We start from the raw sequence: 26,910 nt of genomic DNA, 5'->3' as shown, positions 1-26,910 counted from the left end.
GCAGCAAACTTTAAATGAGTCTTGCGTGGTCAACGTGCATACAGGCCATGGTGGTTGGGTGCATTACTTATTGTTTTCTTTGAAACAATTGTACCTGCTAATTCCAGGTCTTCCTGAAGCTCTCTATAAGTGGTCCTTGGCTCTTGGACAACTCTTCTTATATTTTTTTTTTTTTTCCACTCCTTTGTCAGAAATCTTGTGAGGAGCACCTGGTTGTGGCCGGTTTATGGTGAAATTATGTTCTTTCCACTTCCAGATTATGGCTCCAACCATACTCACTGGAACATTCAGAAGTTTAGAAATCCTTCTGTAACCAATGCCATTAGTATGTTTTGCAACAATAAGGTTGCGAAGGTCTTGAGAGAGCTCTTTGCTTTTACCCATCATGAGATGTTTCTTGTGTGACATCTTGGTCTCATGACCCCCCCCTTTTTTTTTTTTCTTTCCTTTTCTTCTTTTCTTATAGGCCATCAGTTGAGACTGAACCAGCTGATATTAGTTTGCACTGACAAGGGGCAGGATTGCTTTGTAATAACTGTTAGTTTCAGCTGGTGTCTTATCTTTCCATGCCTTTTTGCACCTCCCTTTCTTCATGTGTTCAATACCTTTTTCCCTGTGTCATTCCATTTTATTACAGATTACTTAATTTCTGAACTTTTTTTGTTTTTGTATCTTTGCATGTATAGATTAAAATTTCATGTCAATCGCCCCTTTAGAAATTATATTTACCTTAAAAAAAAAAAAAAATGGTGACGTGTTCAATAATAATGCTGGCCATACACTATACGCAAAATCGGCCGAAATTCGGTTATTTAGACCGTTCGTGCGATAATCTTTGGGACGTTTTTGAGCCGAAAAAATGAAGGACAGGTTTGGAAATTTTTCTGCCGAATGCAAGATAAATTGAAAGGTTAATGTGTTTCCCCTCCGTACTGTACTGTATGAGCTGTTAAAATGTTAACAAACAAAAATTTTCAAAAAAAAAATGTGTTTCCCCTCCGAACTGTCTGCACTAGGTAGATGTAAAAAAACAAACACAAAATGCACTCATTTATGTCCACTGAACGATTTATCAGTCATTACATGATGGCACTATCGTTTGAGCTCACGGCCTGATGTTCGTTTTTCGAATATGGGTTCGGCCGATTTTTTTTTTTTTTTTGTATAGTGTATGGCCAGAATTATTTTACCCGCTGTACTTTATTTATTTTTATATTTCACTCTCTTCCTTTTGTTTTGTCTCTCAAATGCAAGATTTGTTTTTGCAATTGTCTGATTTCCTGTGCTGGGGTGGCTATGTTTCTTCCCCATACTCCTTTCCCGTGTATGTGAATGTAGCCACCGTGTCTTGCTTGCTTCTGAGACTACACACCTACCTATCTATACACTGGGGGAAGAACCTCTGGGGGAATCTAGGATGACAAAGGACCTGGGGGTCCTAGTAGATGATAGGCTCAGCAATGGCATGTAATGCCAAGCTGCTGCTAACAAAGCAAACAGAATGTTGGCATGCATTAAAAAGGGGATTAACTCCAGGGATAAAATTATAATTCTCTCACTGTACAAGACTCTGGTTCGGCCGCACCTAGGAGTATGCTGTCCAGTTCTGGGCACCAGTCCTCAGGAAGGATGTACTGGAAATGGAGTGAGTACAAAGAAGGGCAACAAAGCTAATAAAGGGTCTGGAGGATATTAGTTATCAGAAAAGGTTGCGAGCACTGAACTTATTCTCTCTGGAGAAGAGACGCTTGAGAGGGGGTATGATTTCAATGTACAAATACCATACTGGTGACCCCACAATAGGGATAAAACTTCTTCGTGGAAGGGAGTTTAACAAGATACGTGGCCACTCATAAAAATGAGAAGAAAAGATGTTTAAACTTAAACTTAATAGTTACATAGTAGGTGAGGTCGCAAAAAGACACAAGTCCAACCTATGTGTGTGATTATATGTCAGTATTACATTGTATATTCCTGTATGTTGCGGTCGTTCAGGTGCTTATCTAATAGTTTCTTGAAACTATTGATGCCCCCCGCTGAGACCACCGCCTGTGGAAGGGAATTCCTCATCCTTGCCACTCTTACAGTAAAGAACCCTCTACGTAGTTTAAGGTTAAACCTGTTTTGTAGAGGGTTCTTTACTGTAAGAGCGGCAGGGATGTGGAATTCCCTTCCACAGGCGGTGGTACCAGCGGGGGATCATCAAAAGTTTACAAAAAAACTATTAGCTAAGCACCTCAACCTCACCTACTATGTAACCTGCAGATGCATTCAGCTCTATGGGAATTGTTCCACACATAGAGGAGCAGAGCGTGTGGCCAGAAATAACAGCTCTGTTCTCTCTACACTAGTGGCTGTGAAATGCATCACTGGAGGATAAGGAGCATGCACAGGACAAAAAAGATACCTGAAAACAATTGTAGGAGATATGTAAAAATAAAAAAGCAGAGTCATGGTATACTTGATATTTCAGAATGGTTGACAAAAAATGAGTTTAGTGTCAACTTTAAAATGTTGGTTCGCCTTTACAGAAAATCTGTAAGGGCCAGTTCACACTATGTGCGGTGACAGACGTTTTACCACATAGTAAAACGCCTGTCACCGCAGGGACAAACAGGAAACAATTGTGTCCCATTCACACTGCGACGCAGACTAGCGTTGCTGTAAAATGCAGACATGCTGCATTCTATCGCAGCACACTGGCCTGAATCGCACTGCCAGGCATTGCAGTGAATGGAGTGTAAGTTTCGTACACTTCAAATAAAGCTCATACAAAACAAAAGAAAGGGAGCAGTGGGATGTGATAAATCTTGCACCACATTGCCCCCTAGCGCAGCTGGCAAAGCAGAGCTACCGGAGCAGTGGAAGGTAAGTACAACGGGGACCAGGGGAGCGGGGAGGCATCCCGGTGTTTGGTCACTTTTACAGATTTTCTGTAAATGTGAACTTACACTTTAAAGCGGTATTAAACCCAAAACCAGAAATGTAATATATTGTTGGTTACCAATTATTAGATGTGGTGGCTGCATTTGTTTTCTTTTTTAGCCCTTATTCCCTTTGTTTTTCGCCTGATGATCTGGCCAGTAATACAACTCCTGTATTGGGGGGCTCCACTCTGGATGAAGGAGCAACAGAGACATCTTTGGACAGTAGCATTGTCAGTCTGGCGGGAGGGGAGTGTTAGATGGACCGGCAGATTTAGATATACTAACAAATTGAAGCCAAACTCCAGCTAACAGTGCAGGTACGCAAGCAGTTACAACAAATTTTTATTTTATTTTTTTTCTTTTGAGATAAAAGCTTTACATAACTATAAAAGCTGATCATTGTAAGTACCGCTGCCAGTACCTCTATCAGTAGTAACTGGTTTGTCTCATTCCTGTAATTGCTACATCTGCAGGACAGCTTATTCTGTTAAAAAAAAAAAGCCCAGACTTACTGGCTGGATCACCAGGTGAAAATAAAAGAAAGCAAGCCTAAATAAAAACGAATGCAGCCACCACATCTAAGAATTGGTAAGCTGCACAATAAATGTTTGCTTTTGGGTTTAATACCGCTTTAACCTCTGGCCAAGTCCACGTTTTGCAAAAAAATTAATAAATGTACCCACATTGATTAAAAATAATAATAATGTTGTAGTGCTGATTGTCTCTCTGTTGTACTTTTTGTTTTGTATTTGTGTACAAAACCAATAAACAGCTTCCAAAAAAAAAAATCATTATGGTCATTGGAGCATGCGAAGCATTACAGCTGCAATCAGTGCAATGCTCTGGCTCCTGCGGACTAATCTTCCAGCCGAAGGTCCCTACCAAAGTACAGGCCTTCAGTTATGGGACTGGAGAAAGTATCAATGAAAAACAAGTGCAGTGATGGCACAATTGCACTCCTTTTGGGACTACAGTCCTTGTGCTGCAGTGGCACATGGGACTTGTAGTCTCTCTGTTCGCAGATCTCCCATGAGCACAGCATGCAGAAAGGCCATGTTTATGTACCTGGGTGGGGGGGTCAAAGGGGTTTTATGCAGCCAGCAGCCTGTTAAAAAAATCAATGACAGGCTGACAGATACAGAAGCTTTATTATTATTATTATACAGGATTTATATAGCGTTGACAGTTTACGCATCACTTTACAGCTTGAAGATAGACAGTACAATTTAATACAGTAGGAATCAGAGAGCTTACAATCTAAGAGGGAGGGTCAAGAGGTAATAGCTGTGGGGGGTTGTGTGATGGAGAAAATGAATGTACAGTTGTTAGGTGGGGGCCGGTTAGGCTTTTCTGAAGAGATGAATTTTCAGGGATCGTCTTTGGGGGGGGAGTCGGAGATAGTCGAGCAGATTGGGGTAGAACAGTAGTGTATTTAGGTTTTGTGCTGCCCTAGGCCTAAATAAACTCACGCACCCCCTAATTTGAATATGACCCACCCCTTCCTGTCAAGGCAAGGCCACACCCCTTGCTGCTTAAGGCCCGCTCTGAAATTTTCAAGTGGGGACACTAGTTCTGAGGGCCTGGGGGGGGGGGGGCAATGGATTCCCTTAATTTGCATAGATTTCCTCTCATATCCTGTTTGGCTATGGGACAGGGATGGTAAAAAATACACTGTCAGGGGCTATAACCCTCCCTTACTCTATCCACAATGAAAGAAAAAAGTGTTGCCTATACTTCTACTTTAAGCAAAAATTTCTGCTAATGTTATGGAGAGGACTAAGAAGATATAACCATGCCAATGGTGCAGCAGAAAACATATAGCACGGTGAGGAAGGTTTGTGGTCCAGGATGATAGGACAGTCAAAATTAGAAGCGGCGCCCCCCCCACCCACAGTTGCGGAATGCCGGTCGCCCACATACCGGAAGCAGTGCAGCCGCTTTATGGGGGCGCTAGACTAATTTGCCTCTCAGCCCAGTCCACCCCATAAGACTGGTGTTACACTAATAGTGTAGCGCAAGCTGGCGGGGACTCTTTCCATGCTGCCCCCCTGCAAAGTGCTGCCCTAGGCCTGGGCCTTGTCGGCCTAGGCCAGGATACAGCATTGAGGTAGAGCATTCCAGAGGATGGGAGAGGCTTGGGAAAAGTCCAGGAGGCAAGCATGGGATGAGGTATGGATGTTCCCGCACATCTGAGTGTTTACATTCGCACAGGGACGGATGCATGGTTCTGGATGCAGGCAACAAAACATGGCCTTGCTGCACATGCTTGGCCTCTGCTTGTGTGAATGAGCCCCAAACAGAAGCAGTGGGACAGAGTTACAGCTCGAGTCATAAATCCCTCCCTCAGCTGCTGTAAACCAACACTGCAACAGAATGAAACTTCTTGACTATTCGTCCATTTAGAGTGAACATCTAAAGGGACACATTTGTCACAGATCCTTTACAAATCTGTTGCAATTGGCTGCCAGGATTCCAGGCGCAGGACTGGCAAACACACAGACAAATGGACTTTGCTAACTGAGAGGCAGCCTGATTTGCATTTTATAGTGTTTCCTGATTTGCATTTTATAGTGTTTCCTGATTTGGTTGGTAAATGTCCCCCATTCTGTCACAGCGGCTAAGGAGGAATTAATCTGTCTCGCTGCTGCTGCTTTGCTATGCATTGGTATTGATCAACGCCCCACCCCCTCAGTCCATTTTTACTGATATGCTTTCCAGACAGATGTTGGGATTTTTACATGAATGAGTGATTTTTCATTTTGAACAAATAATCTTCCAGACTTCAGGAACGTCTTTCTTATTTTTGCCCATTCTTTACACTTTCACCAGCAAAGTAAGCTTTGCAATCTGAAAATTAGTTTTCTGCCCATCATTAGAATTGGTGTCGTGCGTGAGACACTTTACTTTGCTTTCCTGTTTTTAGAGGGCAAATCAATGTTTGGAATCATTTTAATTTATTTGCATGTTAATGGTATTTTCCTAAATCTTGTGGAAACTCTAGTCAAACCTAGTCCAGGGATTTGCCTACGCATACTGCCTGTCACCTGCTCTGCTGGATTGGACCTGACAGGTGTCGTGTTTATTTTACAGGTGGCGGGGGAAACCGAAAAGGAAAGAGCAAAAAATGGCGACAGATGCTGCAGTTTCCACATATCAGCGAATGTGAGGAGCTAAGGCGTACGATCGGTGAGTTGTCCATTGCATCCCAGCTCACCCTTGTGTCTGTTATGTCACAAGCTAGTACTGACGAAAAAGCTTCTGTAGTTAGTGTTGACTAAGATGGTTGCGCAGCTTCCTCTTGTTGTGGTACTTAACCCACTTCCTGTGTAAGCCAGCTTACGTGCAATGTAGTACACATATGTATACTTATTGCAGTGTGAAAATCTACCGTGCTTGAAATTCCTTGTTTTGTTAGAATACACTTTAAAGTGTTTGTAAAGGTAATAAAAAATAAATAACATATATAAATAATGTATACTTGCCTACTCCTGTGCAATGGTTTTGCACAGAGCAGCCTCGATCCTCCTCTATTTGAGTCCCTCTCTGGGGGTCCTGGCTCCAAACCCCCCCCATCTGAGTGCCCCATAGCAACATAGGAAGTCGCTTGCTATGGGGGCAGTCATGCAGTCTTGCTTGCAAGCTGCGCTCTGCGTGTCTATTGACTTGGCCGCGGTCCCCGCTTCCTTCTCACTGGCTGTGATTGACAGCAGCAAAAGACAATAGTTCCCACTGCTGTGTCTAAGCCAGTGAGGAGAGGGAAAGAACAGCGATTCTGCTCTCATGCACAGTGCTTAATTGACATTGGGCTTAGGTAAGTATAATGAGGGGGCGCTGAGGTGAACCTGCCTGCATGGAGACGGTTTTTACCCTAATGCATAGAATGCATTAAGGTAAAAAATACTGTCTGCCTTTAGAACTACTTTAAAGCCCAACTCTGGAGACAAGTAAAAAATATACCCTTGCAATGGGGCCCACACACACCAAGGGTTAAATGCTCATGAAGTCTTATTCCTGCTCCCAGCAGAGTCCTGCCATCGGTGCAATTGGTCCTCCAAAGTCTCTTTCAAAGAGGTTCCTAGCCACGTTCACACACTTCCCTCCTCGCATAAAATGCAGGTCCAATACTTCTGCATTGTAGGTAAGGGACCAGCTACAGCCCGGAGCACTGGAGCGAGGAATATGGATAGTATTACAGCCTGTTCCTCTACCCATTGGAGTTAATGATTACAATGTGGGGGGCCCCATTGCAATAATTTTTTCCATCTTAAAACTAGGTTTTTAGTAAAGCTGTATTCCAGTGACAGGAACAGTTTGCACTTGCTGTGGGCCCCATTTCTTCTGCAAGGATTAACTGCTCATTTTGTCTAGGGCAGTGATCTCCACTGGAACTGTGGCCTGGGGGCCAGATGCGGCCCTTTGCATGCTCTCATCCAGCCCTTGGGGCACTATTTTCATCCACTAATACCAACAATGAGGCATAATCCCCCCCCCCCCCCCACCACCACCACCACTGACCCCAATGAAGCAGCAGAATTCCCCACAATGACACCAACAATGGGGCACAATTCCACCCAATGACATCAATGATGGGGCATTATTTATTTATTTATTCCTATTGGTGTTGGGACCTTTTCTACTCCCAATGCCCACAATCCAGCCCCCCTTAAGTCTGAAGGAGAGCAAACGGGCCCTTTATTTAGAAAGTTTGGAGACCCCTGGTCTAGGGGATGATGAAAAATGTGATTATATTTGCTTTTTTTCCTTGCTTCCTCAGCAGCTGACACTCTTCTCCATTGCCTGATGCTCTGGGTTGTGGGTGGGACCCCAGCATCCTTCCATAGAATGCAGGACTGTTGGTCTTGCATTGTACATGATGATGTCAGAGCTGCAACTGGAGGCTTCAGGGCACTGCTTGTGTAAATTTAAAGTGGTTGTAAACCCTTTGCAACCACTTTTATACTACAGGTAAGCCTATAATTAGGCTTGCAGAAGTGACATCATCGCGGCTCTGGCCAATCACAGCGCCGAAGCCGCGATACCTGGAAGAGATGTCGGCCGCTGGAGCGGTGTACAAGGACCGCTGCGTGGGCTTCGATCTCAGGTAAGTAAGGTAAGGTAAGTAATTCATAATGAGCTAGCATGCTATGAAAACTAGCTCATTATGCCTTTGTCTTGCAGGTTTGATATATTATATAAATTTTATAATTTTTTTTTTTTTTTTTTTAAGGGTTCACAATCACTTTAACACTTTATTCAACATCTCTGAGACAAGAGTACCAGTTAACCTTTGCAGCCAAGGGAATGGGATATGTAATTTTGCCTATCATTCCCTAAATACCTTTCTTTAGAAAAGGCTTTACTGTATGTTTCCCTGAGCCTACAGGTACAACATTTTTAAATTGACTCCTGTATTTGATTTCACTGCTTCTCCTATAATGCAGTGAGAGCTTTCTCAGGTTGCAGGTCCATAATGCTCTGCACTCCAGAAAGTGGATTGACACTGACATTATTCAAACTGCTAAATTGCCTGCAGAGCTGTGAGTTTCCAAATAATTATGTTGCGCTACCCTCTTTACATATGCAATCAATAACATGAATGCATAAAAATCACTAAGCATTATAATATAGTGACAAAGTGAATCAAAGGCTGAAGGTTTTTTTTGTCTTCGTACATTATATTACCAAAAGTATTGGGAGGCCTGCCTTTACAGGCACATGAACTTTAATAGTATCCCAGTCTCAGGCCCCATACACACTATTAGATTTTCTGCAGATTTTTGTCTTCAGATTTACCAAAACCATATAGTGCAAGGGCCTGCCTGATTGCATACAAATTGAAACTCTTAAGGTCTGACCTCATATATTATATGGTGTTGGTAAATCTGAAGACAAAAATCTGCAGAAAATCTAATAGTGTGTATGGGGCCTTTCATTTTTAGGGTTCAATATTGAATTGGCCCACCCTTTGCAGCTTAAACTCTTCTGGGAAGGCTAACCACAAGGTTTAGGAGTGTCTATGGGAATGTTTGACCATTCTTCCAGAAACGCATCTGTGAAGTCAGGCACTGATGTTGGACAAGAAGGCCTGGCTCGCAGTCTCCTCTAATTCATCCCAAAGGTGATCTTTTGGGTTGAGGTCAGGACTCTGTGCAGGCCAGTCAAGTTCCTCCATCTTAAACTTGCTCATTCATGTCTTTATGGACCTTGCTTCGTGCACTTGTGCGCAGTCATGTTGAAACAGGAAAGGGCCATCCCCAAACTGTTCCCACAAAGTTGGGAGCATGAAATGTTCCAAAATGTCTTGGTATGCTGATGCCTTAAGAATTACCATCACTGGAACTAAGGGGTCAAGCTCAACCCCTGAAAAACACCCCCACACCATAATCCCCCCCCTCCATCAAATGATTTGGACCAGTACACAAAGCAAGCTTCATAAAGACATAGATGAGCGAGTTTGGGGTGGAGGAACTTGACTGTCCTGACCTCAACCTGATAGAACACCCTTGGGAGGGATTAGAGCAGAGACTGCGAGCCAAGCCTTCTCGTCCAACATCCGTGCCTGACCTCACAAATACGCCTCTGGAAGAATGGTCAAACATTCCCATAGACACACTCCTAAACCTTGTGGATAGCATTCCCAGAAGAGTTGAAGTTGTTATAGCTGCAAAGAGTGAACCAACTCAATATTGAACCATACGGACTAAGACTGGGATGCCATTAAAATTCATGTGCATAGAAAGGCAGGTGTCTCAATACTTTTGGTGACATAATGTACATTGAAAAATCTCCAGGGTGCAACTTCCCCCTCAGCCCCCCCCCCCCCCCCCATACTAACCGACGCCTGATTGATTGATAACACAATGTACTCACTGGAGATGGACTTTTATGTGATTCTTATTATGGATGTCACTTGTCACTATTACTTTGATTCACTTTGTCACTATATTATATTGTTTAGCTTTTCTTCCACATTTGTGTTATTGATGGTGTATTTAAAGGAGGTAGTGCAACATATTTATTCCTAACTGTATGCTCAGTGCTTGGTAATCGGATACTTTTAATTTTAAACTTTTATGTTTTTACCGGCTCTAGACCCATGTACTAAAAGAAAATGTATAAGTATGCTTTTATTTATCTACATGCTACATTGATTTTGGAATTTTTTTGTTGCTCTAAGCGATTGAATCTATGGAAAATGTAACTTGTTTTTTCTAGTTCTAGTTGTACTGCTTGTGTTTTGTGAGGGTGTCGGATACTAGAGAGCTGCTAAATAAAAATCATTGTTTTAGCTGTGGTAGCTAAACAGCACTCTCACCTTGCAGTTTTTCGGAGTCATGGATTTGATCTTTACCAGGGATATGATCTGCATAGAGTTTACATGTCCTTCCTGTGTATGTGTGTTTCCTCCCACAATCCTGTAACCTACTTGTCAGTGTGTTGGCTCCCTCCCAAACTGGTTATACTGTATACTGTATATGTGTTGACGGCTATGGTAGAGCCTTTAGTTTGTTAAAAACTGGGTAAGGTAAATAATGTGCAGAAACCCTTGGCAACCGTCTTTTGTTGCTCAGAATTGGCAAAATGTGACCTCCTGTTGTATTTTGTTGATCACCATTGCTCCTTACACTGTATTTATTAAAGAGCCTGTCCACCCAAAAGTGACATTTCTTTTACAGGTGGAATGTAGTGCGATACTCATACTAGATTCTTCTATTTCTTGAGTATTCCAGTGGGGAGATCTCACGGTTTTAAATTCCTAGCTCTATTCTGTCCAGTGTTTAGGGCAGGGGTCTACAAACTATGGCCCTCCAGTTGTTCAGGAACTACAATTCCCATCATGCCTTGCCATGTCTGTGAATGTCAGAGTTTTACAATGCCTCATGGGACATGTAGTTCCACAACAGCTGGAGGGCCGTAGTTTGGAGATGCCTGGTAGGGTGTTTTAACCACCTTATGGTGTCCCTTTTTGACATACAGCATTCTCCACTTTGTAAGATCTGTGAAAATCCCAGAGCAAGAGTGAGACTCCATGTAACTTCTGGAAAATATACAAATCACCTGTCCCTGAGAGATGCACAGCTCTGAGAAAGAGGAACAAAACTCTGGAAGCTGTCTCCAAACGATGCAGAAAGAGGACAGTCATCGGTATGGCATGCGGTGTCCCTGCCGGTGATCTTTTCTCCATTACTGACTTTCCACCCCTTGTTCTGCACTGTGTCTCTCTATGGAGGCGGCTGTCTTGGTAGAGGCAGGGTTTTGCTTCCTCATGACAGAGCCTCCAGAAAGGAAAATAATGAGCATCACAATAACTGCATCATCAATCTCACTTCAAATCTCTATAGACTAGCAGTCTGAGGCAGCAGTGCCTTAGATTCACACTGAAGATATAGAGCTATGATATTGTAAGCACAGGAGTGCCTAGGCACACTTGCATATCAAGAGGTTTTTAGGTGGAATTGGACACAATTTCATTACGCTCTCTATCATAGCAAATCTTCTTCACTTAAGCACTGTAAACACTGGTTTTCAATCCCTTTCACTTTCAGTAAAAAAAAAAAAAAAAAAAAAAAACAGATACAGTAAATACCTTTTCTTGGATGTCACCTGACTGCAAGATTGCTCCTTTTCTGATCTCTACCCAGGAATGTTGATAGTTGAAGCTATGCGTTTGTGATGTCACTACTGGTTTCCTTAACTGTTCACTTACATCAGGGCAGCCTAGGAAGCGTGGCTGCATGTAGGGCAGCAACTAACGATTATTTTCATAATCGATTAGTTGGCAGATTATTGTTTCAGTTAATAACCTTGAAGTGTCGTGTATAATTTAGTTAACATGCACCCCAATTTAAGAGGAAAGTTTCAGGGAAAAAAACTTTAAAAAAAAATAAACCACTTTGAAGCAAAATAATGGTCAGTGTGCATCAATGCAGCCTGATTAGTGCCCATCTGCAGCTTCAGTGCAGCCTGATCAGTGCCCATCTGCAGCCTAATCAGTGCCCACCTGCAGCATTGCTCAGTGTCCATCTGCAGCCTTGCCGAAATATAGGCTGCCACCGAGGGGAAGGAGGGGACAAGCGCTGCCAAAATCCTGCCAGATCTCCTGTGTACTTGGCTCGGCGTCATGCCCAGTTCCGCCCCTTGGCCCGAATCCTATGATGGATAAAGCTGGTTCAATGCTGGGAAGTCAATGCTAGGAGATGTCCAGGGGGCGGGACTGAGCGTGACTGCAAGCCGAGCCGAGTACACAGGAGATCCGGCTCTATTTCGGCAATGCTCGTCCCCTCCTTCCCCTCAGTGGCAGCCTATATCGGCATATAACACGCAAATACGATTTTCCCCCTATTTTAAGGGGGAAAAAGTGTGTGTTTATATGCCGATAAATACGGTATGTAAAGTTTAAAAAAAAAAAAAAAAAAGACAATTTATTCTTAAATATGAGATCAAATTTTTTTATTTAAAGGGGGGGGAAAAAAAAAAGTTGGACAGTTTTTTTTGCAGATTTTCAAACAGAACTGTAATATATTATATTCTGGCCATACAAAAACAATGTCTTCCTTCAAAAAAAGTAATTTTAAGAACGTTCGTTTGATTTTCTAATCATTAGTGGGGTCAAATCGACGTTTTCTTTTTTAACCACAGTGACGGGAAAATTTAGAGATAATAATAAACTTCTTGGTCCAAAGGAATTTCTTTTCTCGGACATCACGGGACACAGAGCCACAGTAATTACTGATGGGTTATAGGGTATCACTAGGTATTGGACACTGGTCACACCCTAATCAGGAAGTTCAACCCCCTATATAACCCCTCCCCTTCCAGGGATACCTCAGTTTTTACACCAGTGTCTTAGGTGTTGGGCGTGTAAAGATGTCCTGTGCTGAAGCTCCAAAAGGAATATTCTAAGATCCTATACTGGGGCAAGCCAGGCGAACCGGATCCATTCAAAGTGTCTTTTCATGGCCGAATTGGATGGTACCCGGGCCTCGTGTCCGAAGAAACGAGGTTTTACCTGTAACGCTTCTCTTTTTAGAGAGCTGGACCCGCGGATCAGAAAATGGCTTTAAACTTCCTAATTTCTGGCGAGGTGCTTTACAGGCCCAGAACTGAAGGATCCCCCTACTGATGGGGGCCCCAGTCTCTGACGGTTTTTCCACAAACGGAGCCCACCGTGAGAGGCGAAGGCTGGGTCTGTGTAAACTGAACCCTGCGGCCTGGATAAGGTAAGAGGAGATTCCACAGAATTTTAATTCTAGTGGCTTTTCTCCTTTAAGGTGAATGCATGCTGTGCCTATTGTGACCACCGGGGGCTGCCAAGAGCACAAACCTTTTCATGTTTGATCTGTCTCAGCGTCCGCTGCATTAGCTCTTCCTCCAGCTCCAAAGGTAGATGGTGGGGGGTTTTCTCTGCTGGGATGGTCCCCCCAGGCTAGGGAAAGGCTCAGGTATGCTGTAAGGCGGGTGAGACCGCACTGTCACAGCCGCTGCCGCCGCCGCCACCGAAGCCGCATTGCGATGCAGGGCCCATCACTGCCGGCCTCCTCCTTATTCCCCCAACCCCAGCCTCCCTTCAGGCTTGTCAGAAAGGGTCGGCTCGCGCGGGAAGCGCTCGTTTTTCAAAAACGAGGGGGGGGAAGGGGGGGCGGGGCGTCAGCGTCAGCGTGCCCAGACGCCCACAGTGCCAGAAAGCATGGCCATTTAAAGCACACTGTACAGGTGCTCTGAGCTTTGGAGAGACACAGAGCTGACAGTCGCATGTAAGGTGGGACACAGGCATTCCCCTAGGCTGCATTTACTAAAGAACACCGGACTGGGCATTTGGTAGCAAGGCTTTTAGCCAGACTACATCGCTCAGCAGTCAGTGTTCGCTTTTGATACCTCACACCTTGTTGCTTTGCACTATGGGTAGATGAGGTTCAAGCACCCCAAGAACCAGAGGCACTAGGGGGTCTCGTTCAGGTTCTGAGGACCCCCTGTCTGCTACACCATCCCCTCCTGAGGGACCAGGGGCAGCTGGACAGGGAGAGCCATTGGGGTTAGGGGCTACATCTGCTGCCGGCACTTCAGCCCCTGTGTACATTACACAAGAAGTTTTTTCCTCAACCATTTCTGGATTAGAGAAAAAGCTAATGGCCGCGATTACATCTTCACGCAGTGAAAGAAAACGCACAAGGCCTTCCTCTGCTTCCCAAGACCCTCAGTCAGAGGAGCTCTGGGATAAAGGAGATGAATCCCTTTCAGAGGATCGGGATGGGACAGATGATTCCTCTTCGGAGGATTCAGGTGGAGAGCGACCCTCTGCGACTTCCCAAGAGGAGAAAGTCTTAGTGCAGATCCTCACTGGTTTGGTCCGCTCCACATTTAAGTTGTCCCTACCTGAAACTACTACAGAAACCTCTTCTGCTTTGGGGTCACTGAAACCTTTCCAAGCAGCACAGGCTTTTCCTGTTCATAATTTACTTGAAAAGCTGCTTTATTCTGAGTGGGATCACCCAGATAAGCGATTTCTTCCGCCAAAAAAGTTTTCTACACTTTATCCTATGGAAGAAAAGTTTATTAAGAGGTGGGGAATACCGGCCATTGATGCGGCCATTTCCTCTGTAAATAGTAATCTGACTTGTCCTGTAGACAACGCTCAGATGCTCAAAGATCCTGTGGATAAAAAGATGGACTTCTTATTGAAAGATGTGTTCTCTTTAGCAGGATCAGTGGCCCAACCTGCAGTAGCAGCGATTGGAGTCTGTCAATACTTAAGAGACCATGTTAAACAGGTCATCAAAGTATTACCTGAACAGCAGGCCCAGGGGTTTGCTAACCTTCCTGCGGCTTTATGTTATGCTGTTGATGCCATTAGAGATTCTATCGTGCAAACCTCTCGCCTCTTGCTTGGGTTGGTGCATATACGTAGAATCTTATGGTTGAAAAACTGGTCAGCCGAAGCACCATGTAAGAAGCTACTGGCTGGGTTTCCCTTCCGTGGTGAAAGGTTGTTTGGAGAGGACTTGGATAATTATATCAAGATGATCTCCTGTGGGAAAAGCACTCTCTTACCTGATAAGAAGAAGAGTAAGCGTCCCTCTTTTAAACGGACTCTTTCCCCAGTGCCAGGGGCATCAGCCTCCAGGTAGTCACGAGGGTCTCCTCCGTATGGGGCAAGAAACAAGAGTCAACCCCAGGGATACAAGAAATCCTGGGGGAAAAGGTCTTCTAAGCAAGACACTAAGACCTCTTCATGAAGGGGCGCCCCGCTTGCTCGAGTGGGGGGAAAGACTGCTGCAGCTCTCAGGGCCCTGGCAGAAGGACTTCCAGGACAGATGGGTGATCTCCACGGTAACCTTAGGGTACAGACTGGAGTTCCAAGAATGTCCCTCTCCTCGTTTCCTCAGATCAGGTGTTCCCAGAAAGCCAGAAGAGAAGCAGTCGCTCCTTCTAGCGATAAAGCGACTTTTGTCGCAAGAGGTCATTGTGGGGGTTCCCACAAAGGATCAAGGATTGAGACTTTGTTCCAATCTTTCTATGGTCCGAAAACCAAATGGGGACGACAGACCCATTTTGGATTTGAGAGATCTGAAACGATTCCCAAGGATGCAGTCCTTTCGTTTGGAATCAATTCAGACAGTAATCTCCGTCCTGCAGGGAGGAGAATTTCTGATATCAATAGGCATCAGAGATGCAGGCCTATATGTGCCCAGTTTTCCTGCTTAACTGAAGTGTCTGCAGGCAAAGATCACTGCTCTAAGGGAGCTGATTCTGACAGTCAGGGCCAAGAAGGGTCTTTCTGTCCGCCTTTGTATAAGGCTGCAGGGGAAGATGGCGAAGCAGTTCCCTATGCGCAGTTCCAAGCAGAACTGTTGTAACACAGTATTCTGTTGACCTGGAACAGGAAGGTGCAGGCATTAAACTTTCCAATGCACCTATCGCATGCGATGCGTCAGAGCCTCAGTTGATGGCTCATACCCGAAAACCTACAGAAGGGGGAATCCTTCCTACCGGTTGCCTGGGATCCTCTTGCAGGCAGGACGGATGCGTTGGTGATTCCGTGGCATCGGCTCTCACCGATTTATGCATTCCCTCCCATTCTGCTACTGCCACGGCTCCTTCGCAGACTCAGGCAAGAAGGGAAGTCGGCACTTCTGGTGGCCCCCGTTTGGTCCAGAAGAACCTGATAAGCAGAAATAGCAGGGATGATGGTGGGTTCCCGGTGGACCCTACCAATACACCCAGACCTGTTAGCTCAAGGTCCGGTGTTCCAGCCTGCCTCACAAATGCTAGATTTGACGGGTGGGCTATTGAATCCCACGTTCTGAAAAATCGTGGGCTTTCAGGTCCTGTCATATCTACCTTGATCAAGGCAAGGAAGCCAGCTTCCAGAATGATTTATCATAGTGTCTGGAAAGCTTATGTATCCTGGTGTGAATCCAGGGGTTGGCATCCCAGGAAATATGTCATAGGTAGAATTCTGGATTTTCTACAATTAGGATTAGAGATGAAGCTGGCCTTGATTACCATCAAGGGCCAGGTGTCGGCCTTATCAGTGTTGTTTCAACGGCCGCTTGCTTCGCATTCTCTGATCCGAAACTTTATACAGGGGGTGATGCGTCTTAATCCTCCGGTTAAGGCGCCCCTAAACCCCTGGGACTTGAACTTGGTTCTATCGGTGTTACAAAAACAACCTTTTGAACCAATACGTCAGATTCCTTTGGTCTTACTGACGAGGAAACTAATTTTCCTGGTAGCTATCTCTTCTGCTAGAAGAGTATCAGAAATAGCAGCTCTTCCCTGTAAAGAGCCTTACTTGATTATACACAAGGATAGAGTGGTACTGCGCCCTCATCCTAGTTTTTTTACCGAAGGTGGTTTCAGATTTTTCATCTAAACCAAGACATTGTGCTACCTTCCTTTTTTCCAGAACCTTGTTCTTCGGAAGAAAGGTCATTACATTCTTTGGATGTAGTAAGAGCAGTCAAGACCTATCTGGAGGCAACTGCTCAGATTCGCAAGACGGATGTCTTGTTCGTGCTGCCGGAGGGTCCCAATAGAGGACAGGCAGCGTCAAAAGCGACCATTTCTAAATGGATTCGACAGTTGATTATTCAAGCTTACGGTTTGAAACGGAAGGTTCCCCCGTTTCAGATCAAGGCACATTCCACAAGGGCTATTGGTGCTTCTTGGGCAGTGCATCACCGGGCCTCTATGGCTCAGATCTGCAAGGCCGCAACCTGGTCTTCAGTTCATACATTCACCAGATTCTATCAGGTGGATGTGAGAAGGCATGAGGATATCGCCTTTGGGCGTAGTGTGCTGCAGACAGCGGTACAAGGTCCTCAGGTCTGATAGCACCCTACTTGGTTGTGATTCCCCCCCCCTCAGTTGGCATTGCTTTGGGACATCCCATCAGTAATTACTGTGGCTCTGTGTCCCGTGATGTCCGAGAAAAGAAAATAGGATTTTTTATTACAGCTTACCTGTAAAATCCTTTTCTTTCGACGGACATCACGGGACACAGAAGTCCCGCCCCTCTTCTAATACACCTATACTGCTTTGCTACAAAACTGAGGTATCCCTGGAAGGGGAGGGGTTATATAGGGGGTTGAACTTCCTGATTAGGGTGTGACCAGTGTCCAATACCTAGTGATACCCTATAACCCATCAGTAATTACTGTGGCTCTGTGTCCCGTGATGTCCGTCGAAAGAAAAGGATTTTACAGGTAAGCTGTAATAAAAAATCCTATTTTTCAGACCGTGTATTTGGTTTTCGTTCAGAAATTGCATTCATTTTAACTGCTTCAGCCCCAGAAGATTTTACCCCCTTCCTGACCAGAGCACTTTTTGCGATTCAGCACTGCGTCGCTTTAACTGACAATTGTGATGTTGCACCCAAACAAAATTGACGTCCTTTTTTTTTTTTTTTTTTTTTTCCCCGCAAATAGAGCTTTCTTTTGGTGGTATTTGATCACCTCTGTGGTTTTTTTATTTTTTGTCAATTTTTGGCCAATTTGTTGGGCAGATTAAAAAACACAAGTTACTGCAAAAATGCATTACATGCTTTTCTGCAGCTTCTCCATTTAAAGTCTATTAAACCAAAAAAGTACCGTTTTGCATTGAAAAAAAGTCCTTGACCCTTTCCAAACACTCAGCAGCTGAAAAAAGCATAGATGTGAACATGTCCCATAGGAAACCGTGTTAAATGAACTGTAGTCACAGTGTGTTTCTGCAAAAAGCACCAAAAAACGCATAGGTGTGAACCAGGCCTAAGACGTTTAGTAACATAATGGGGTTAAAATAACTAAAATTAGCCCTTTATGGTACAAAAAGAGCAAATAATTGCTACTGTAAGGGGTTCATTTTTTTTTTTTTTTTTACTGTGGAACAGTGAAAGTAATAATTTACAGTAGCGATTCTTTTTGTACTGTAAGGGGCTAATTTTTTTTTTTTTTTTTACCCCATTATGTTACTGGCCGATTAATCGATTATAAAAATAGTAATTGATTAATTTCATAATTGATTAGTTGTTTCGGCCCTAGCTGCATGTATCAAAGGCAGATAATAGAACCTTGCAGGCACATATAGGGGGGCATTCATTAAGAGTTTCTACAACATACTTTAGTATTCCATTGTGCCCCCACATGGCAAATGTCGGTTGGTGTAGCTGATAGAATTTTGGAAAAAGCACAATGTGCAGAGGCCAGAGTGTCGATACCCCTGGTCCCCAACCTGTAGCCCAGAGGCTGCATGTGGCCCTTTTGGCACTTTTTGTGCAGCCTTTGGGGCCCCTGCAAGGAGTTTGTGTTTTTTCTGTTGCCCTGTTATAGCAGGCTCATGTAATAATGTCTCTAGTCAAAGTCTGCTGAAGCATGTCCTAAGGCTGGGTTCACATTGGTCCGACAAACGCTCCGACATTGGGAGCTCATGTCGCATGACGTGTGAAATTTAATGTTTCCCTATGGGAGCCGTCCTAACTGGTCCGACACAAGTCGTTCCGACTTTAGAAATGCTCCCTGTACTACTTTGGTCCGACTTTGATCCTACTTCAGCCTATTGACTATCATTGAAGTCGGATCAAAGTCGGATTGCCGTCTCGCATGATCCGACTTCGGCACGCGACTTGTGCTCAGATGATCTTGAGGGGGAACTCCGCGCCAAATTTTAGATAAAAATCCGGCATGGGTTCCCCCTCCAAGAGCATACCAGGCCCTTGGGTCTGGTATGGAACTTGAGGGGAACCCCCTACGCCGAAAAAGCGGCGTGGGGGTCCCCCCAATCCATACCAGACCCTTATCCGAGCACGCAGCCCGGCCGGACAGGAATGGGGGTGGGGACGAGCGAGCGCCCCCCCCCCTCCTGAACCATACCAGGCCGCATGCCCTCAACATGGGGGGTGGTGCCTTGGGGGAGGGGGGCGCGCTGCGGCCCCCCCACCCCAAAGCACCTTGTCCCCATGTCGATGAGGACAAGGGCCTCTTCCCGACAACCCTGGCCGTTGGTTGTCGGGGTCTGCGGGCGGGGGGCTTATCGGAATCCGGGAGCCCCCTTTAATAAGGGAGCCCCCAGATCCCGGCCCCCCACCCTATGTGAATGAGTATGGGGTACAGCGTACCCCTACCCATTCACCTAGGAAAAAAGTGTCAATTTAAAAAAAAACACTACACAGATTTTTAAAGCATTTTATTAGACAGCTCCGGGGGTCTTCTTCCGACTTCGGGGGTCTCTCCGGTTCTTCTCCACGCTCTCCAGATCTTCTGCCGGGCTCCTCCGCTCTCTTCTGCTCTTTTGCCGCTCTTTTGCTAAAGCGGAGGAGCCCGGTCTTCGGTCTTCAATCTTCTGCCTTCTGCCTTCTGCCTTCTGCCCTCTTCTCCTGATGTTGACACGACGCTCTCTGGGGCTAGAATGCTCTCTGTGCGCTCTGCTCTGACTTATATAGGCGGTGACCCCGCCCCCTTATGCCGTCACAGTCCCTGGGCATGCTGGGACTGTGACGTTTTAGGGGGCGTGGTCATCACCCGATGACCACGCCCCCTAAAACGTCACAGTCCCAGCATGCCCAGGGACTGTGACGGCATAAGGGGGCGGGGTCACCGCCTATATAAGTCAGAGCAGAGCGCACAGAGAGCATTCTAGCCCCAGAGAGCGTCGTGTCAACATCAGGAGAAGAGGGCAGAAGGCAGAAGGCAGAAGGCAGAAGATTGAAGACCGAAGGCCGGGCTCCTCCGCTTTAGCAAAAGAGCGGCAAAAGAGCAGAAGAGAGCGGAGGAGCCCGGCAGAAGATCCGGAGAGCGTGGAGAAGAACCGGAGAGACCCCCGAAGTCGGAAGAAGACCCCCGGAGCTGTCTAATAAAATGCTTTAAAAATCTGTGTAGTGTTTTTTTTTAAATTGACACTTTTTTCCTAGGTGAATGGGTAGGGGTACGCTGTACCCCATACTCATTCACATAGGGTGGGGGGCCGGGATCTGGGGGCTCCCTTATTAAAGGGGGCTCCCGGATTCCGATAAGCCCCCCGCCCGCAGACCCCGACAACCAACGGCCAGGGTTGTCGGGAAGAGGCCCTTGTCCTCATCGACATGGGGACAAGGTGCTTTGGGGTGGGGGGGCCGCAGCGCGCCCCCCTCCCCCAAGGCACCACCCCCCATGTTGAGGGCATGCGGCCTGGTACGGTTCAGGAGGGGGGGGGGGGCGCTCGCTCGTCCCCACCCCCATTCCTGTCCGGCCGGGCTGCGTGCTCGGATAAGGGTCTGGTATGGATTGGGGGCGACCCCCCACGCCGTTTTTTCGGCGTAGGGGGTTCCCTTCAAGGTCCATACCAGACCCAAGGGCCTGGTATGCCTCTGGAGGGGGAACCCATGCCGGTTTTTTATTTAAAATTTGGCGCGGAGTTCCCCCCTATTCATACCAAACACAGTGCCGGCATTGGCGGGGATCCAAGTCGGATCCTCGTTCATTGAAAGTCGGACACATGCCGGCTTCATGTCGCAGGGCAAAGTCGGATCCAAAGTAGGACGGCTGTCGTGTCGCACCAGTGTGAACCCAGCCTTAGCCTCCAACAACTCCTGTAGCATGTCCACAGTCTCTGACAGTCTGCTGTAGCATGTCTGCGGTCTCTGACCATTTACTGTATATGTATATCTACTGTATATGTCCACAGACTCTGACCATCTCTTTTATTATATCTACAGTCCCTGACCATCTCCTGTATTATGTCCACAGTCTTTGATCATCTCCTGTATTTTACAATGACCAGCTTTTATTTATTCATGTAAAACTGTTGCTGTAACTGCAGTGTGAGTTTGGCATCAATTTTAGTCTATTTTGGGCCTTTAATGCACACTGGACATCATAAAAATGCCAGTAGCATTAGCTGTAGAATGCTGCGTTTAAAAACGTATGTTTTTTGCTTTAGCGTTTTTTAGCAAAACTATACTCCCACAATAGCTTGAGGCTCATAAATGCTGGATAGCCACGTTCTTCAGCGTTAGATCGTTTTTCCAGCTGAAAAACTCCTCTTCAAACGCAGTAGTTCTGGGGGGGGGGGTTGTTTTCAGCCTGAAATCTCCCCTGCCAAAAAACGCTGATGAAAGCCTATGTGTGCATGGACAAATAGGATACCATTGCGGGGGAGTTTACTGGCTGTAGAAAAAAATGCCTGACGCCCAAAATGGCAGCTGTAAAAACACCCAGTGTGCATGAGGCCTAAATCTGCTAGTACATATAGATGGCCATGCATGGATCGAAATTCCACCAGTCCAACAGTGACCAGCCGAATTTTAATCGACTTCTGTACAATTAGCCTGTTGGTTTTTTTACAGATGATTAGTGCCACCCCCAAAGCCCCCCTCAAGAATGATAATGCTGCTTTCCAAAGGTGTCTCTGTGTGTCTTCATCCATAGTGGGAGCGTGCCAGGAGGTGTTACTGGCCAGATCACTGGGGGAAAGAAGAAAACAAATGCAGCTACTACATTTAAGGTGGATGAAAATCAATGTGGGTTTTTGTTTTGTTTTTTTTAAATCTAAAAAATCTTTTTTTTTTTTTTTTTTTTATCAAATTTATTTTAATAAAATGCTTTTGGAGTAAAAAATCTATTTAAGATACATTAATCATTTAGTTTATTCAGCATGAAATGTAGGATGAGGCTGTATATTCTGTAATATTTACATTTTTGGTAAACTCATTTATTGAATCCAAGCTCTGCAAGCTGAGATAACAACATGCACTGCATTGATGCATTCACACAATGTCACAGTAACCATGAGATAAACCAACGTTCAGGAATATTCCTTTATCCCATTGTTTTGCAAATCTATGTACACAACAAACTGTATGATTGAATCGGTTCTGATATCGCTGTTTTACTAACCTGACAGCTTATTATTCTAAATGGGAAACCTTCATTTTGTTTGCAAATATTTACGATTCTAACTACCAGCGGGCATCCACTCACCTGCTGCCACCACGTCCCTCACCTTGTTGTGTCACTGCCGCATCACCAGACGTCCCATTAAAGTGAATGGGACTGTCGGTGAGTCAACAGCGGGTCAACGCTGCAGGACAAAGCTGACAGTTGCTCTTTAAAAAATATGATTTAAATCGAGTTGATTCAAATCAAACCCACCCTGAAACTGGGCTTAAAAAATGCCAGTTCTTTTGGCTGCAAAAATGCCCATATAGAGCATTTTTGTACAGGCGTTTAGGAGAGCTTATGTTTTTATTTATTTATTTTTGTTTTTTTTCTGTCTCTTAACCTATGCCTCTAAATGTCCTAATGTGCATAGACACATAGGATAACATTGAGCTGCTTCTACAGGCAAAACATACAACTTTTTTTTTTTTAAGCCAGTTTGCATGGACCCTTAATGGTTGGTAAGCTGCAATACATTGCATTTTTGGATTTGGGGGTTTAATACCACTTTAAGCATCTAATAAATCAAAATTTACTTTTAGGTGGACAAGCCTCTGAAACTTTTGATGCTTGTCAACCTGCAGAATGTTGAGAGCACACTGGAAATGTTTTGAGTCTATACAGCTGCTCTTTTAGATCAAATGTCATTGTTGCCTCTACTTCTCTAGACGTCCTCACTGGCCTTTTGTTCTTCCCACCCTGCGGATTGAGCTTTTAATGACCTTTTCCAGCAGCTTCTTTGTGTTTTAGCCCACCTAATGTCAGTCAAAATGCATGTGACAAAAAACAAATGTGCGAGATTTGTGTGTAATAAATATAAAATATATATATATATATATATATATATATATATATATATTATAATAATAAAATCACACATATATATATATATATATATATATATATATATATATATATATATATATACACACACACACACTTTCTCTATATCTCTATCAAGGATTTGTTGACAAGTTCAGATGTTCGTTGCTATGTTTTTTATTTTCAAATCCTATTAGCTTTAGGCTAAAAGATAGTTAACGATTAACAAAGACATGTCTGCCTGTCGGCATTGAAAACATACCTTTCCAACACAATTTCATTATTTGCCAGGTAAATAATTTTCATTTACAAATGAATGTATTCCTGTGTCCTACAGAGCACGATTATCACAGTCTTTGCGATCGGCAACCCATTGGGCGTCTTCTCTTCCGTCAATTTTGTGAGACTCGGCCGGAGTTGTTGCGTTGTGTCCACTTCCTAGATGCTGTGGTGAGAGCGCTATATTCACATTATACAGCAAGCTATATGTTTTTCCTGTGCCATAAACCTCATTATTCCTTTTCTTTTTAAGGCTGAGTATGAAGTATCTCCAGATGAGAAGCGGAAAGAATGTGGTCTGCTACTGATTCAAAAATACCTCACTAATACGGTAAGGATTTGAAACCTATTAAGAAAACCCAGGTAGAAGAACGCTGAGAGGACCTTTTTATATACCTTCTACGGTTATGATCATTTTGTGAATTTTTGATAAACTAAGAATTTATCAAAAATATAAAAAAAACAGACAAACCAGCCAAAGTAGCATACACTAGGATATTTATAGTCTGAAATATCCCTATAGACCATGTTGTTTAAATGCAACTTATTACGATTTTTAGATGTCTGGGTTTCTTGGGTCAAGTACTTGATAGTCTCTTTTTTTACTAAATCGGCTTCACTGCACTGAATGATTGACTGCTTCCAGGGGAGGCTTCTCAAACAAGTATATAGCTTCATGGCACACTCCCTGCAAATAAAATTTGTGCTGTGAGATATAACCAGTTTTTCATGGTTGCTCTCCCTGGTCATGGTCTCCCTATATTAGTTACTATGCTCCTTCTGCTTTGAATACTTTGACTCTCTGACGTGCAAGCATTCAAAGGGGAGTCCACAGTGCCATCCTACATATTCAACTTAGTACTAATTTCTTTGAAAATGACCTCATATGGTATATAGATGGTTCTTATGATTGTACATCAAATACACATTCTGTCTTGAAGGCTCATGAGGTGCATTATTGAACCAACCAGTCAGGGGCATACCTTGTCACTCAAAGAAATTGATTTTATATTAAGACCTCATGCACACTGGATGTTTTTGCAGCTGCTTTTAGGGGCGTCAGTAGTCCCCCCCACTTCTAAACTCTACTACATGTTAACCTATGTATCCCTGCACAACACAGACTTTTAGCAGCATTTAGGGCACTTTCACACTGGGGTTGGGGGCATTAGCGGCCCTTTTCGGCTGCTAGCGGGGAGCTTTTAACCCCCGCTAGCAGATGAAAAAGGGTTAAAAGTGCTGCGGTAGTGCTGCTTATTGATTTCAATGGGCAGGGGCTCTTTAGGAGCGGTGTATACACCGCTCTTAAATCACTGCAGAGATGCTGCTTGCAGGACTTTTTTTAACGTCCCGCAAGCGCACCGCTCCTTTACACTGAAGTGACAGGAGAGGTGCTTTACAGGTGCTATTTTTAGCGCTATAGCGCCTGTAAAGCGCCTCAGTGTGAAAGTGGCAGGGGCTTTTAGAGGCAGGAAAAAAAAAAACACTGCCAGTGCGTCCAGAAGCAGCAGAGTTTTGGCATAAAAACGCTTGACGACGCTAAAGGCACCTAAGCACGCTAGATGCATTTAGTGCTTGAGAGTAATTAATTTCAATCGCCAGAATAAATTCTTGTTCTGGCCAATGAACTAATGCCCAAACTCTTGATGCCTGTAAATGCTTTAAACACTTTTACAAGCGTCGGGCTTTTTTTTCTGCCAAAGCACTGCTGCCAGGAAGAAAGGCTTCTAGGAGAGTTAGCAAACCATCCTGTGTGCATGCGACCTTATAGCTGCCAGAATCCCCTTTGCAGATCCTGGAAGACTTGCTCCTCTTGAACTGGTCAAGGTCAAGCATTCCAGGCTAATGATTAATAAAAAACTATTGACTGTACTGAATGATAGGATGGAGACCTTCAGGGATGTCTGGATACAATACTTCTCAGTATCTGTAAGGGACAAATAGGTGCCCTACAGATTATTCCCTACACATTATTCTTGATATATAGGCATACCCCTCCTCCTTTTTTTATCCTCTCTATCCTTGCGATAAAGGGTATAACCTTAAATGTTTGCCAGCCAATCATGAGAGCTGTTGAACCAGGTCTCGGAGATTCCCACAAAATCCAAATCCTCCTCGTACAACAGTATCTCTAATTCACCCATCTTGTCGGCCAGGCTCCTAGCATTGGTGAACATGCCACGTAGTTTAGACCAGTAGCATATTATCCTCTTATTGGGTGTTCCGAGATTGTAACTAGGATTTACTACTCTACTTGCTTACCTTGGGTTTATGTGCTTTGGTCAACTTACCACTAATGCCCCCAATACTACCCTCTGGAATATGTTCCGCACTGACTATCTCTACCTCTGGACATCCCCCCCCCCCCCCCCCCCCCCCCGCTTACTTTGAAAATCCCTCTAACTTTTTGACCATCTTCATTCCCAGCTGATCTCATTTAGGTGCAGTTCTTTAGTACCGGTTATCAACTGAGAAGTCTGCCCAGTTCTCCAGGAACACAAACCGCTCCTTACTACACCAGCTCTTCAGCCACTTGTTTACTTCCCTAATCTCCCTCTGCCTTTCTGGTGTGGCTCGATGTACCAGTAGTATTCCTGAGAATACTACCTTGGAGGTCCTTTTCCTCAATTTTTAGCTCCTAAGTCCCTAAAATCATTCTTTAGGACACTCCATCTGCCTCTGACTTTGTCATTGGTGCCAACGTGCACCATGACAGCCGGGTCTTCTGCAGCCCCTTCCAGTATTCTGTCCACCAGATCCGTGATGTACCGAACCCGGTAGACAATATACTGTTCAGTGCTTCAGGTCTTTGTTACAGATTGGCCTCTCTGTCCTTCTAATGCCGCGTACACACGACCGGACTTTACGGCATACTTGGTCCGGCGGACCGGAGTCCATCGGACAATTCGATCGTGTGTGGGCTCCAGCTGACTTTTTTTTTCCCAAAAGTTTGATGGACCTAGAAATTAAACATGTTTCAAATCTTTCCGACGGACTCGAGTCCATTCGAAAAGTCAGCTCGTCTGTATGCTAGTCCGATGGACTAAAACCGACGCTAGGGCAGCTATTGGCTACTGGCTATCAACTTCCTTATTTTAGTCCGGTGTACATCATCACGTATGAATCCGTTGGACTTTGGTTGATCGTGTATAGGCAAGTCCATTCATTCGGGAAGTCCGACGAAAAGTCCGCCGGACAAAGTCTGCTGTAAAGTCCGCTCGTGTGTACGCGGCATAAGAATTGAGTCCCCTACCACCAGAATCTGTCTTTCCTTTCGCTTCCCACCCACTCTCACTGGAGGAGTTCTACCCCTGGCAGCTAGGAGAGTCCCTCAGCTCCAGCAGTGCTGGTCCCTGACTGGTTTCACCAATGGAGCGTACTTATTGGGATGCTCCAGCCCTGGAACGGCCTTGGCAAAGTTCACCTTTGCCAAAAAACTGCCTATGTAGATAAGAGTTGCTGTAGGTAAAGACAAACTGTGCACCTTTTTG

General features: G+C 44.7%; 1 protein-coding gene across 1 annotated transcript in view; it reads left to right on the top strand.

Moving 5' to 3' along the window:
- The window catches only part of GRK6 (G protein-coupled receptor kinase 6), a 114,425-nt gene that overhangs the window by 4,367 nt on the left and 83,148 nt on the right, over positions 1 to 26,910 (top strand). Inside the window, exons 2-4 of the mRNA XM_073620517.1 lie at positions 6,018 to 6,113; positions 23,478 to 23,590; positions 23,673 to 23,750. Of these exons, the coding sequence (XP_073476618.1) occupies positions 6,018 to 6,113; positions 23,478 to 23,590; positions 23,673 to 23,750 (287 nt within the window). The remainder of the gene's footprint in view (positions 1 to 6,017; positions 6,114 to 23,477; positions 23,591 to 23,672; positions 23,751 to 26,910) is intronic.

The sequence above is a fragment of the Aquarana catesbeiana genome, linkage group LG03 (genome assembly GCF_042186555.1).
Source record: "Aquarana catesbeiana isolate 2022-GZ linkage group LG03, ASM4218655v1, whole genome shotgun sequence".
NCBI lineage: Eukaryota > Metazoa > Chordata > Amphibia > Anura > Ranidae > Aquarana > Aquarana catesbeiana.
Note: the sequence above shows the minus strand (reverse complement) of the source record. Positions and strands in the feature narration are given on the sequence as shown.